Source organism: Symphalangus syndactylus, chromosome 15 (assembly GCF_028878055.3).
Source record: "Symphalangus syndactylus isolate Jambi chromosome 15, NHGRI_mSymSyn1-v2.1_pri, whole genome shotgun sequence".
Taxonomy (NCBI): Eukaryota; Metazoa; Chordata; class Mammalia; order Primates; family Hylobatidae; genus Symphalangus; species Symphalangus syndactylus.
Genome location: NC_072437.2, coordinates 6318682 through 6332935, shown reverse-complemented (window position 1 = coordinate 6332935; position 14254 = coordinate 6318682). Strand labels below are relative to the sequence as shown.

Below are 14254 nucleotides of genomic sequence, written 5' to 3'. Positions count from 1 at the left end.
TCTAAAGACTGGGGACTCCCCTGCAACACGCAGCCCCCTAAGAGAACAGGTCAGTGACAAGTAGGGGGAAAAGCTATCAGGAAAAAGAACAAGTTGTGGGGCCTAAAAACAAAACGTTTCTTATACAAATTACAAAATATTAGAAAATCGAACAGCAGTTGCTAGAAAAGATCTCAAGTTGCGGAAAGTAGAAAGGCAGGTGCATCCTAACACTGTGGCCGGGGGCAGGAGGCCACCCGCGGGGCATTCAGACCCTGGTGCCCCAAACACATCCCGCCGAGCCTCCTGGGACCAGGCCCCTGAGAGCCACGGGGCTGCCTGGAGAGTGTCCCCAGCCTCGGCCATGTGGGGTAGAATAAAAACGATTAAGAACTGCTTGAGAAGTTTTAAACTCCATGCATCCTACTCAGCACAGATTGGCCCGTTTCTTCTGTCACGGATCTTGGCTACAGGAAAAGCCAGCAGAACCCACCGGAGCCTCCCTTACTTCCACCCAACACTGCACATCAAGCCATGCAACCCTGCCCCAAACGGTCCCAGGGTCATGGGTGAGCATGCGTGTGCAAGCACATGCGTGCAGTGTGTGCAAGTGCATGTCTGCATGTGTGCAAGCATGTCACAAGAGGAGACCTCCGAGGAACATAAGGACGCGGACTCCTCCCTCAGCCTGAACCTCTGCCTTTCGGGCACAGCTCGACCTTCGACCTTCGGCTTCCCCAGGGAAAGACTGAACGCCTCATTCCTCTGTAGCCGTGAGGACGCGGGCAGCCAGACCAGTCCCTGAGTGCAGCACCACGGCCGTGTGAGTTTGTGGCCCATCGCACTAGCCCCGTACAGTGAATGAGATACTAGTTGTTTACAGCTGTGAGTATGCACAGCCCCCCGCATGCTCTGGAGGGAGCTTCTCGGAATCTCCTGCCTCGCACCATGCAGCCGGGCTAGCAGAGCCAGGTTTGTGGGCCGAGTGCAGGAACTTACTCCCACTGTCACTGCAGGTGACTGGCTGAGGGGCACATGGGGCCCAGAGGCTCCTACCTCTAGCCACGGCCCCTAAACTAATGAAGATTCCAGCCCGTGGGGCCCACCGCAAATCCCAGAATCTCAGCAGTCAGAGTCTTGGACATTAGTTGTCGGGGAGGGAGAGGATCTGGGAGGCCAGGCGTCCCTTCCAGGCTGCACAGCCGGCCACCGAGGCAGAGCTTCCCCAGGCTGCTCCAGCCTCCAGGGCCCCTCGGCAGTCAGCCCCACCCCCAGCCAGCAAGGCTTCCTGAGAAGGCTGAGCTTGGCAGCTACAGCCTGGGGGCATCTGGAATTCCCCAGAAAATCCCTCATCCCAAAGGCCATGGGAAAACCAGCCCTGTTGGAACATCCCACCCTGACCTCGGAGGAGAGTCCGGCACGGCCAGTCCCCTGGGCTCTGCGCGCAGATGGTTTTCCCAGAACCGGTTCCTCTTCCTGAATCTCTGCTAATGGCCCTGTCCACCAGTGTGACCCCAGCCTTGGAAACCCCCACGCAGCCTGGGCCAGAGTGAAGTAGGGTCCAGAGGCTCAGGGCGCTTGGGGCCAAACCACCCCCTGCTCTACCGCCTCCTTCCTGCCCCCAGGCCGTGCCTGCCCCAGTGGGTGGGCTCGTTCTGCACCTGGGAGCACCTGGGCCTGGGGGTGCAGGCGGGTTCGCCCCTGCCCATTGGAGGGAAATGTTCTGACGTGGAAGCAGAGGGCACAGCGTTCAGGAAAAACGAGTGGGGCCTCCACACAGGGCGGCCAGGGTGCTGCGACCCAACTCTGCCAGCGCTGTCAGGGGCCGCCCCAAGTGAGGGACGCAGCTACCCAAGAGGGGGACGCAGCTAGGAAGGGGGTCTCTGGCAGGTCAGCCCCGAGTGGGGGACGCAGCTAGGAAGGGGGTCTCCGGCAGGTCAGCCCCAGCCCTGACTCCAGGCCTCTGCATCTCACTGCTGCCCAAAGCAAGGACCACTGGCTGCCGTGACAGCTGCCACAGTGCTGAGCAGGCCCAGCCAACATGGCACGAGAAGGGGCTCTAGGAAGGAAAAGGCCACAAAAGCGCCTGGGCTGTGGTCATCAGAGTCCACCACAAGACAACCTTCCCGGGTCCCTACACCCTGGATGCAGCTTCGGTGCGCGCCCAGCATGGAGACACTCCTGCTGCCAGTGTGGCTTTGGGGACAGCACTTTGCTCCTGGAGCCTCAGAGGAGGGGGCACAGTCACCACCGGACGCCGAGGTGGCCGCCCCAGCAGGGGCCGTGGGCTGAGGCTGGTCCTCGGCCTCCCACAGCAATGGCTGCTCTGGGGAAGAGAAAACACAGAGGGGACAAGACCAAGGCAAACTAGCTGCTCCAGCACCTCGAGGGTTTGGAACCAAAACAAGAAAGCTCCAGAGCTGAAACGAAGAGTGAAACCTTTTCCTTCAGAAGGAACACAGCTAAAGAGAAGATTTAGGGGTGCACGCAAGGGCCCTCAGCTACTCTGTGCAGCCCCTCAAAGCAGGGAAAAGGCCAGGAATGAAACCTAATGCAGAAATGGGAACTGGCTCCAACGCCACACGAACAGCCGGCCTGGGTCGATCACGCCCAATTCAGACCCGGGCTGCAGCTTGGAGACGATGAAGTCCCAAAACCAAGCTCCAGGAAGACACAGTAACAACCACCCCTGAGCTTTGTCAAGCATCCCAGAGAATCCTCCGTCCTACCCTGGGCACGGCACGAGCACCAGGCAGGGAGGGTGGCTCTCAGCAAGGGGCTGAGGACTCTGGCCCATCTGGGGCGAGGGAGGCACCCACGGGGTGGCCCATGCGGGGCTGGGAGCCACGGCCCCCGTGCAGGTCCAGAGCGGACATCTGTCCGGTCGGTGGTCAGAAAAAGGATCCCTACGGTGTCTAGGAAAGACTCAGACCCCTTTTCCACCTCTGGAATTTTATCCTATAGGCAGTCAGGGCCAAGACAGATGATTCTTTACAGGTTGGAAATTATTCGGGTAGCATAAAAGAAACAATGTAGAGAGGAAGGAACAGGTGCAGGAGTCGTTCCTCGATCAATTCCAGGTCAAGGCACTGGTTTCTGTCCCCAGTGCGGCTCCTGTCTCCTGACCCAGCCCCCTGGGGTCCAGCACGGTGTCTCTCGGGACCCAGGACACGCAGGTCAGCACTGCAGCCGTTACTAGCTGTGTTGTGATACGAGCAGGGCACTGACTGTCCCCGGAACAAAACTGAGCCTTAAATTTGGGTGATTGTTCCAAATGTGGGATTCAAGTTTATTTGAAAATGAAAACTAAGAATGCCAAATTTCAGGGCAGCTAGAGCTACAGCCTGAGGGATCCAGCCCTGTCTGCACAAACACACCTAATATTTTCAGACACTCATAGAACAAGGAACCACTATTTTTGAGAAAATACTCACAAAAAACAAAATCTCCCAGACACTCTGATGCCGTTTGACCAATAACCCCTGGGGAAACTCACTTCCGGGGATCCAGGCCTGACGAGGGGTTTCCCGGGCACCTCGGTGACTCTGGAACTCGCATCTACAGCAAAGCTTGAACGTTTGTAACTGTTCACTTTGGACTCTGCCTCACACCCAGAGAGACCCTGAACCGTCTGTCGCAGGTGATGTAACCCTCAGTTCCCCTTCACCTGTGCCAGAGCCTCCCAGACACAAAGGCTGGAGCCCCAAAACCTCTCAGGAGCCGGGGCCTCTCAAGGGCCAGCCACAACTGCACTCCACCTGTCACTGCCGGACGCCCGCTGCGGCCTGATGGAACCACCCCCTCACCTGTCCACACGCATTTCCCACACAGCACATCATCTTGAATGAAGGCAAATTATTTTCTTTCTCGGCCTTGACGTCCTCCACAGCCGACACTGTTCTTACAGTCTGTGAAGAGATTTCTAAGCTCCGCCTTCGTTCTCCACTCACTCACCCACCGTATACATAGTTGCACGTTGATGCATAATAGACATATACTTGCTGCTACGGAAGGCCTTGTATTCCTGTCTCTTCCTACCACGGCACTCCTGCCATCCCACAGGTAATCCAATTAGCAGGCTGTGTGGGTCTTATCCCTGACCTGCGCACACTCATCTGATCTGCGTTTATCATTCTTCTAGAGGGTGGTGTTGGGCACTCTCATTTTGCTTCTTTCTAATCCTATGCCGTGGAACTTCCTGCGAGTCATGTGGTTTGGCCTGGGCTTAATATGTTCCTTGAAAGCCACAGAGCAGCCCACGTGTGGATGCACATGACACAATCACCGTTTCAGTTGTCGATTACTCACTGGGCTGTTCCCGCATTGCTATAAAGAAACACCTGAGACTGGGTAATTCAAAATAAAGGAGGTTTATTGGTCACGGTGCTGCAGGCTGTACTGGAGGTATGCAGGCATCTGCTTCTGGGGGGCCTCGGGAAGCTTCCAGTCATGGCAGAAGGTGAAGGGGGAGCAGGTGTCTCACACGGTGAGAGCGGGGGCAAGAGCACGAGGTGGGAGGCACCGCCGCACACTTTTAAACCACCGGATCTCGCGAGAACTCACTCACTATCGTGAGAATAGCACCAAGGGGATGGTGCTGAGCTGTTCATATAAATCCACCCGCAAGATCCAGTCGCTTCCCACCAGGCCCCACTTCCAACAATGGGGATGACAGTTCGACAGGAGATTGGTGGGGACACCCGAACCCTCAACATTGCTTCTACTGTTTGCTATTCGCTCACTCAGCCACTGGCCACAGGTGCTGCTGCAGTAGACATGTCTGTTCATCGCCTTCACCTACGGTTCAAAGCTAGAAGCTCTGGTTCACGGCAAGCCCCTCCTTTCCTGCATGAACACAGACCCCTGCTCTGACCCGCGGCTGTGTAAGACGAGATGTGTGCACAGTGAGCTGCCTCCCCGACCCCCCACCACAGTTCCACAACTGCTGTCCAAACTCGCACCCTTCAGAGGTACCGGCACCTGCGGGGCGTGACACCACATCCCCATGGGACCCTGTGTGCCCCCTTCTGTCGACCCATTGGCCAGAGGCCCATCCACACGTCCCACTGGCCCCTCCAGCCAAATTATCTGGGCCCCTCAAAGGCCAGGCCGTGCATCTCATCACACCAGCCCAACTCAAATGATTCCTGCCCTTCCTGAGACCTCATTCTCTCTTCAGGAGCACGTTCAAAGCCATCCCTCCCAGACACCCAGAAGACAGCCAAGACCAAAAACAAAAGCCGCCTCTCCAGAGTGTGAGCTCTCCCGGCTCTCAACACCCTCCTACTTAGTAAAGTGTAGCTCTTTTTCAATTTATATATTTGCTCACGTAGAAGTCCAGTTCATTACAGACGAACAGATAGCTTCAAATTCTGCTAGAATAACACCTCCCATCTATGAAGATCTGAGCAGGGGAAGCACCTGTGTGCATCTAAGTCCCATTAATCTCTGCAAAAGAAGGCCTTGGCCTCCACTTTCACAAACCAAGAAACCAAGGCAGAGAGAGGTTAGGGGTCATCTAAAATCAAAGAATTGTCAAGAAACGTGGCCAGCACGCAGTCTCGGGTGTCTGATTCCAAGTGGGTTCGCTGCGTCCGCCTCTCCTCCGAGGGCCCCCAGGAGCCCTCCTCCTCACCAAGCCCCTCGCACCATCACTCAGCAGCCTTCATTTTCAAAACCTTAGCAGCCACCACTTCGCTTGTGGCTGTTTGCAGCCAATACGTCCATCTCTTTCTAAACACATACACGTCTATGTTTAAAACATGACGTGCCACCTGCAAACACAGGGTGCCACAGCCTCAGGTAGACCCTCTTCATCCACTCTGTGCCCGTGGGGTTCACACGCTCATAAGCTCCAAATGCCTCATTTGCTTCCATTAGCTCCAAAGAAGCAAATCAAAGTGTTTTCCACCAATGCCAGATTCCCTTCCAGGAATGACACCCCCAGGGCTGCCTCCGGTGTCCACACTCTGCCCTCCAGTCCGGCACCCTGGCTGAGTCCACCTGCCAGGCACCATTTGCTCACACGTCTGAAGGCTGGGTGGGCGGCTGTGGCCCTGCTGAAAGGATCACCTCTGCATCTCCAAACTGTCTTCCCAGCCCAGCACACCCTGCGTCTTGGGCCTCCCAGGCCACTGTCCACCCACACAGACCAGCAGCCCCTTCCTTCCTTCCCTGCCTGAACACCGCCTGCTGCGTGTCCCTAAAGTCACCAGCAAGTCTCTCTGTTCTCCAACCCTCCATGATTCCCTCCATTCAAATCCAAGATCACAGAGAAGAAACAGCTCTCCAAACTGACAGGCAGGCTGCGGTGGTGAGCACCTGTGTCCCAGCCACTCAGGAAGTTGAAGCAGAAGATCCCTTGAGTCCTGGAGTTGGAGAGTTGGAGACCAGCCTGGGCAACATAGTGAGGCCCAGTCTCAAAGAAAAAAAAATTAATGGACAATACTAAGTGGTGAGGAGAAGAACTCGAATCCCAGGAGCCTGTGGAGCTGGGCCACTTGGGCCCAGATAAGTCCGTGGGTTTCCCTTTCTCCACCTCAGTGTCGTGGAGTTTCGAGAATTTAGATAAAATCAGATAATATATGGAAATGACCCCCTTAGCATCTGCATCCCGCCTCCACACCCACACACACACACACACAGAAAACCCACTCCCCTTTCCAGGCAAAGCCCGGGCCCCAGGCTGAACCTGCCCCTGCCGGAGCCCCTGCTGTTTCCCGGGTGCAGCCAAGCCCTGCACCTTCGTCCTCAGGGGTTAAAAATAGCACAAGCAGCTTAGCTGAGCTCGGTTAATAAAATATCCAAGTTAATTTTAGCATTAGGGGAATCTAAGATCTCTGATGCCAAGGCCCATGTGTGGCCACACGGCTCCTCCTTACACTGTCAAACAGACACAGGGAAAGCCACAGCGTGGCCAGTATCCCTCCCTCACATTCACAAAACACTTCTCTTACCTGAGTGAGCCCTAGCCCTGTGAAGACACTGTTGCTACTTTCACTTATTAAACAGACCATCACCTAATTTGATGCCTGTAACAGCCCTGTGACCAGCGGCCTCCACCTCCCGTGAGGGAGTCCATCAGGCTGAGAGTGTCAGCTGCCACTTCTAGCAGAGCCGGGCCCGGAGCCCTGACCTTCTAGCCCAGGAGCTGGGGCCAAGGAGGCACAGTCCAGGGGACCCTCCAGGCACCCCACTTGTCATTCTCCCTATTCTCACCTGGTGCCGCCTCCTCCTGCTTCAGGTGGGATTCTGTTTGTGATCAGGAGAGGGATAGCTGGGGCTGGAGGCCGGCAGCCCCTGGCCCTCAGTGCCCCACAGGCCTGCAGGCACCAGCAGTTCAATGTTGGGCCAGACCGGCCTTGGGTCTTCTTCATGGACAAGCTCCAGCCTCACAGGAAGGGAGCAAGAGCCCAGTGGAGCCACGGGCACTGAGCCCAAAGGAGAAAGAAGGGAACGACCAGAGAGCCACGGGAAGCCCCACCAAGGAGCACACGGCAGGCCCGGCCTCTCACGGACGGCATTCCCAGGATGCTGACTGCCTCCAGCTCGACGGCAGGGTCACAACGGTGCAAGAGCCTTTCTCATCCTGGGTCGCAGGGCTGGCTTTCTTTTTTTTTTAACAGATTGAGAGAAACACCTTGTGTATTGCTCTTTACTGAACACATGTATCAAGATAAGGTGCCCATTTAAAAACAAGCAGTAAGTATTGTGGAAACGGAAGACACCACTGCGAGGGGAGGAGGCACTGCACGCCTTGGGGGCGGGGGCCCCAAAACAACGCCGTGGCCGTGGCGGAAGTGCCCTCCCTGTGGGTCCCTGACTCATGGAAAGTCAGAAGCACCGGCTTCCTCAAAGCAGCGATCACATAGGAAGTGTGGCTCGTCATGCATGATACACAGACTCTACTGTGAAAGGGTGCAGAAGGACATATCCAAAATGATTCCACAAAACTGAAATGCAGAAAGCCAGATTCTTCAAGACAAAGACTCCAAATTGTTACCATCGAAGCACCTCACTTCTACGTGGCACTCCCTCTTATTACCTCACTTGCAAGAGGTGGAAGGACAAAGAAAGAGGAAGGCGAAAGGAGGAAGAGATTCTTTCCATTTTTCCCAATTTCAACGTCTCAATGAGGCCACATACCAGCACACATTTCAAAGCTATTTAAGAATTTAAATGGCCAATGCCCCTATACCTTACAAAAAAGTTCCCAATCCCCCCAAAAATGTGCTGCCTTTTTTTCTTAGTATGAATAGTAGGAGAAGTGCTTATGGTATAACTTTAGGGACAATTCTTGTTCTGGGAGTGAGGGGGCAGGGTGTTAACTTAACCCTGAACAACACTGCCTTGTACGTTCCCACAGGATATAGTAGACAACAATTGCCTGCCTTCTGCAAACGGAAAAATTAGGTTATGAAGGGGAAGACATGGGTCCTGGGTCATGCAGCAAGTCACTGGCAGACTCAGACGCAAATCCAGCGTGCCTGGAGACAACACTCAGAGGTGAATGACGGCAAGGGGCCCTCAAATCAACCACAGGGGCACCGTCTTGTCTGCATCGTCATGACCAGGACAAGTCAGAGCCAAGGCTGGCCATGAATGTGGATTAAAGAAAGAGCCTGAGGAGCTCAGTGGCCCCCTGGCACCAGTGCCGCGCAGGGTCATCCTCTACTTCGCTTCTACAGGTGGGCTTTCCACTGGAGCCCCGGGGTATCAGGCCAGCAGCACAGTTACATGAGACTAACCCCAAACCAGCGCACCCACAGGTCACCCTCGGGGTCTCCAACCCAGACTGCATCTCTGCTCGAATGCAGGAGGTGCCCTGTCTCCCCAGCTACTTGGGGCACAGATACCCCTCAGGCAGCCGGCCCTGCAGGTGACCTCTGGAGGGGAGAGGAAATGGGGACTTCTCGCTGCAGCCACATCCAGAGAGTCGGGCAGCTGGCATTTGGGCCTCTCTACCCGTCCTCACTGCTGCTGCCCCCGGGAGGGTCAAAGGTTCAGATAATATCCAGGCCCCACATGGGATGAGCAGCCTAAGCCTTGGCTGAGCCGGGGTTTCACTGGCTTGTTTAAAGTGGAGCACAGAGCCTGACCAAGTGGTGGCATCTCCAAACCTCCTTCTCTCCGAGGGATCTTCCGGGGGTGCCTGACCCCCACGCCTGTTGGAAGTTGGGCCGAATGCCCGCAGGCCGGTGAAGCTGCCTTCTGGGACACTCAGGGTCTGAGCGTCTGGTCTGAGACTCTGGTCTTTCCTAGCCCTCCTGTTCTACTTCCCATGCCTTCTGTAAAGCCCTGCCGTGGACTGAAGCGTAGCCCTTCCTGGGGTACACAGCGAGCATGCTGTGCCGGCTGTGGGCCCCCACCCCCGAGCCACAAAGCCCCAGGCCACCTCTGCCTGCTGCCTGGAGACCTGGCACTGCCCCACAGGGGCACCCACCTCCAGCCCTCCTGCCCCCGTGACTGAGGAAGCCCAGTGCTTCTCACACCTCTCAGACTCGCTCGCTGAGCCAAGCAGCCTTGGCTGAAGGAAAGAGCAGCAAACTGACCCCCACGGGCCACGACCTTTCCCCACCCAGGCAAGGCCACCTCAGACACTTCAGGGAGCGCCAACTCTGGCTTTCTTGTATGAAAGTGACAGCAGATTTAAACCACATTAACAAAAGAAATCCCTCCTCTCTGGACTACTCAAAGCGGAAGTGCTGCCACATCCTAGCTGCAGCGCTTCTGGGCCAAATATCAAGACAGTGTCTCAGCGATGATCCGCAAACCAAAATAAAGCCGACAGGAAACAGCCCGCTGGTTTAGGGGAGCGGGAATGCCTCTGGCAGCATCAAATGTCATCAACAACTGACACTCAGCCCGTTCCCGGAGGCCACTTCACAGGGGAAGAGGCCGGCTGCGAAGTGCGGCTCAGTGGGGGAGAAGGCCCTGGAAGCCTCTCCAGCCTGAACTGCGCTGTGGTCCAGCACACCCATGGCATGAATATGGAACAGTCACTCCAGGAAACGGTCTTGCTGTGGGGGAGGGGCAGGACTTCCACATCACTCTCCCAAGATAAAACAACCAGGGAAAAGCAGATCCCTCCAGATAAACCAGAAGTCCAGACACAGCCGCCTCTCCGGAAACGCCTCCCGGAGCCCACTTTAGAAGCTGCTGAAGCCCAGAGAAAAACCGCAGCCTCGCAGGCCCTGGCCGCCACCAGCTCGCCCGCCACTTCTCAGTGGAGGAGGACTTGGTGCCGATGGGTCCGGGGTCTCCCCGCCCCGCGGGAGCCCTCAGCCAGAACGCCCACCAGCACAGACGCACACATGCACACACACACACGTGCACATATGCACACACACACAAACGCGCGCACACATGCACACACACAAACGCGCGCACACACGCACCCACACACAAATACACACGTGCGCACACATGCATCCACACACAAATATGCACCCACACATGCACCCACAAACGCACGCGCACACACACCCACCCACACATGGACAAACACAGGCACACACAAACGCGCGCACACAGGCACAGACGCGCGCGCACAGCAGCAGCAGCGCGCCCGGGCCTCATGCCCCTGGGGAGAGGCGTGAAGGAGCCTCCACATTCCCCGAAAAGGAAGTTTCTGGGCGCAGCGGAGAAAGGGAGATGCCGAGACCCCGACGTCAGTGGGTTTGACACCTGAAGTGCTGGCGCCCAGACAGCCTCAGGCGCGCGCACTCCTGCAAACACGAGGGGCACACGCTCGGGCGCACACGCGGGGGCGCACACGCGGACAGACGTCCCTCGGCGCGGGGACCCCACCTCCTCCGCCGCTACCAGGGACCGGGGCCGCTGCGGGCGCAGAGGAGGCGCAGGGAGCCGCGTTCCCCCGCAGCCGACTCGACCCAGCCCGAGCCCCGGGGAGGCGGGGAGCTGGGTAGGGGCCGCGGCGCCGGACCAGCCGTTCTCCGGGGAGCGCGCCGCGCCTGGAAGGCGTCTCCGCCGGGGTCCCCAGCAAGGATCTGGGGAGGGGAGGCGGGCGCGGGAGAGGACAGGGTCCGGCTGGGGGGTCGGACGCGTCGCTGCCGGCGGACACTCACCGATCTTGATCTTCACGCTCTGAAAGACCCGGAGCCCCTCGTCCTCCACCGCCATGCTGCGCGTCCGCGCCCGCCGAGCCTCGCCCCGAAGCGCGCGCCGAGCCCGGGCAGCTCCGGCCGAGCAGGAGGAGCGGCGGCGCCGGAGCCCCGAGCGCGGCCGAGGGTCCGCCCGCCTGCAAGACCGCCAGTTGGCCGAGGGCGAGGGCGGGGACCTAGAGGCTCCGCCCGCGGCCCGGCCCCTGCTCCCAACTGGCCCGGTCTCTGCAGGGGCGGGGTTGGCAGGGACGGCGCTGGCGGGCGGCGGAGACCCACGGGGCGCAGGGATCGGCTTCCCCCGAGGCCTCGGCCCCCGCCCCCGCCCCCGCCCCCGCCCCGCGAATTGGCCGCTAAGCGGAAGGGACCCCCGCGGGCTGCCCGGCGGAAGAGACGAAGGGAAGTCGCCGGCGCGGCCCGAGCCCGCTGAGCAAGGCTGAGCGAGGCTGAGCGATTCACTCGCGGATGAACTTTGCAAAGAGAAATTCACGTACAACGGTCTGGCAGGGGAGGAATCCTGCGCCCAGCCCCAGCTCCTGAGACGCGATCCGAAGGCACCTGCTGCAGACGCACGCGGGGGGCGGGGGGCGAGGGGCGGAGGGCTGGGGGCGGGGACACATACACGCACACACAGCCCCCCACCCCAGACCCCCGGCATGGGCAGGCCCCCTCCTCCCCCTGCAGACCCCGGCATGGGCAGGTCCCCCTGCAGACCCCGGCATGGGCAGGTCCCCCCGCAGTCCCCCTGGAGACCCCGGCATGGGCAGGTCTCCCCACCCCAGTCTCCCGGCACACCCCAGCATGGGCAGGTACCACCTTCACCTCCCTTTCTTCTGTCTCGAAGTCTCCTCCTCCCTGACCTCCTCTCTGAGGAGTATGTTTGTGTGTGTGTGTTCATGTAGGTGTGTGTATGAACTGAGACTCTACACTCCCTCCTCTATGTTGCAAAACTTCATTGCACCCAGCGCCACGCACACACCCTACACATACATACACACATACATACACCACACATACACTACACATACACACCACACACACACCACACACATACTACACACATGTGTACACACATACATATACACACACCCTACATACATACACCACACATACACACACCACATGTACATATATACACATGCACACGTGTATTCATATACACACAACACAGACACCACACACATATACTACCCATACACATGCACAGACATACACACACACTAAACATACATGCACACACCTACGTGAACATACACAAACACACACACACTGCATAGAGAGGAACAGGAGCTTCATGAAGATAGAGGCCTTTTTCCACTGCTTATCTTCACTTCCTAAAAAGCAGTTCCATGTGTTGGAAAAATTAATGGCCTTTCTTCCCCTGACTGCTGGGAGCCTGCAGCTACAGGGGCCTCTCTTGTCGCCAGCCCTTGCATGCCTGGTGCTCACCGGGGCCGAACAGGAGGTTAAGGCGGCACCCCTGGGTCCAACCCAGAGCCTCTGCGTCTAGCGCTGGCCCTGGGTGGCATCTGCAGTGGGTGCTGTGGACGCCATCCACATCCCTGCTTTACGACGGAGACTATGCTTCCGTTTGGGGCCACTGAAAGCAAGCCAGCTCCTGTGTTTCTCCGAGGACCAGCGGAGTCCTCTGTGGTAGCCCAGCCACAAAGCTGCTTCTCTGCCATCCCTCCGCCCTCACAGGCCTGCTGATAAACTCAACGCAGATCTCGCTTTGGTGTTTGTTTCTAGGGGACAGCTGGGGTCAGGAGTGAATCTCCAGGCTGCAGCAGTGGCAGCCGGGATAGGAGCCCCGTGGAAGGAAATGCGCTGGCACCGGCAGGATCTCAGGTGCTGGAGAGTTTGGGAAAGTCGCAGATACATGGACTATGGAATCAGGTGGCTCGTGTTGAGGGCAAGATAATGAAAAGATCGCCACCTGAAACAAAATGATGGCACATTAACGGGCCTCCTCAGTGCCACATAACGCACTCATCTCCTGTGACCAGAGGGAAACCAAAAAACTGAATCAGGTCCAGGACTTAACCGCATAGAAGGCAGAGCTCCAGAGAAGGCCAGGTGCTTGGCCATGGAAGGTGCTGTTCCAGGGCAGGTGCTTGGCCATGGAAGGTGCTGTTCCAGGGCAGGTGCTTGGCCTCAGAAGGTGTCGTTCCAGGGCTCGGTGCTCGGCCTCGGAAGGTGCTGTTCCAGGGCTGGGTGCTCGGCCTCGGAAGGTGCTGTTCCAAGCTCTGGACCCTGACCGGGAAGAAGAGAGGCCCTGAGGCTTGCGATGGGGCCATCTGAATGAATGCACTCAAAAATCTTGAATCCAAGATTCCTCTAAATCTGCTGGGCCTGACGAGGTGTCACATTTCTCTCTGTTAAGGACAAATGCTGTTTCTGTGCTTGAAGACACTGCAGAGACCTCTGCAAGGCGACATGCCTGCCACCCACCTCCAGCTCAGCTCCTCCAGGTCAGCATCATCAAGCTGGAGAAGTGCTGAGGCTGAAAACTGAGGAAAAGACAGTCGGCCAAGGAGCTTCAGGACCAAAATGCATGCACCAGCATGAGCCAGGGGAAAATGCAGAACTAGATCCAAAGAACGCTGGATTCAGGGGAGGCAGAATGTAGAGTTAGATGTTAGAAGTCATTGACATGGGCGCATTTGGGAGGTGCTCTGTGCTGCTAGGGCGGCCTTTTCAACTTGTAAAATGAAGCAATGTCCCACATTAAGCAGCTGTCTGTCAGGATTGGAAAAGGCACTCCTGGGGTCCAGGCTCACTACACTGGCTGGTGGCCCAGGCCCGGACGTCAGCAGGGCTGGAGCAGGGCTTCTCTGGTGCTCCTGCTGGCGGCTGAGGTGCACAGTCATCCTCAGCTCCCGGCAAATGAGTACTCCTCTCCCAGTCATGATGGAGAAAACACGTGTCTCCCTGACTCACTCCTGAACCCAGCCACAAACTTCACTGGGTTAGCCTCGGTCCATTTCACTCCTACATCTCGAAACTGTGGTCCTCTTTACGATACCACAAGAACTTGGGGGGTGGACAGTCCCAGAGAAAAAGTTTGTGCTGCACACATGGATACTGGGCACGACCTGAGTGCCCCACAGATGGTCGACTCGGACCCCACGTGCATCTCTCCCCAGTCGGTCCCT

General features: G+C 57.5%; 1 protein-coding gene across 1 annotated transcript in view; it reads right to left on the bottom strand.

Moving 5' to 3' along the window:
* Positions 1-11274, bottom strand: part of RASA3 (RAS p21 protein activator 3) — a 137132-nt gene extending 125858 nt beyond the window's left edge. The window contains exon 1 of the mRNA XM_055245009.2: positions 11067-11274. Coding sequence (XP_055100984.1) covers positions 11067-11121 — 55 coding nt within the window. The 5' untranslated portion in view covers positions 11122-11274. The remainder of the gene's footprint in view (positions 1-11066) is intronic.
* Between the last annotated feature and the right edge of the window lie 2980 nt (positions 11275-14254).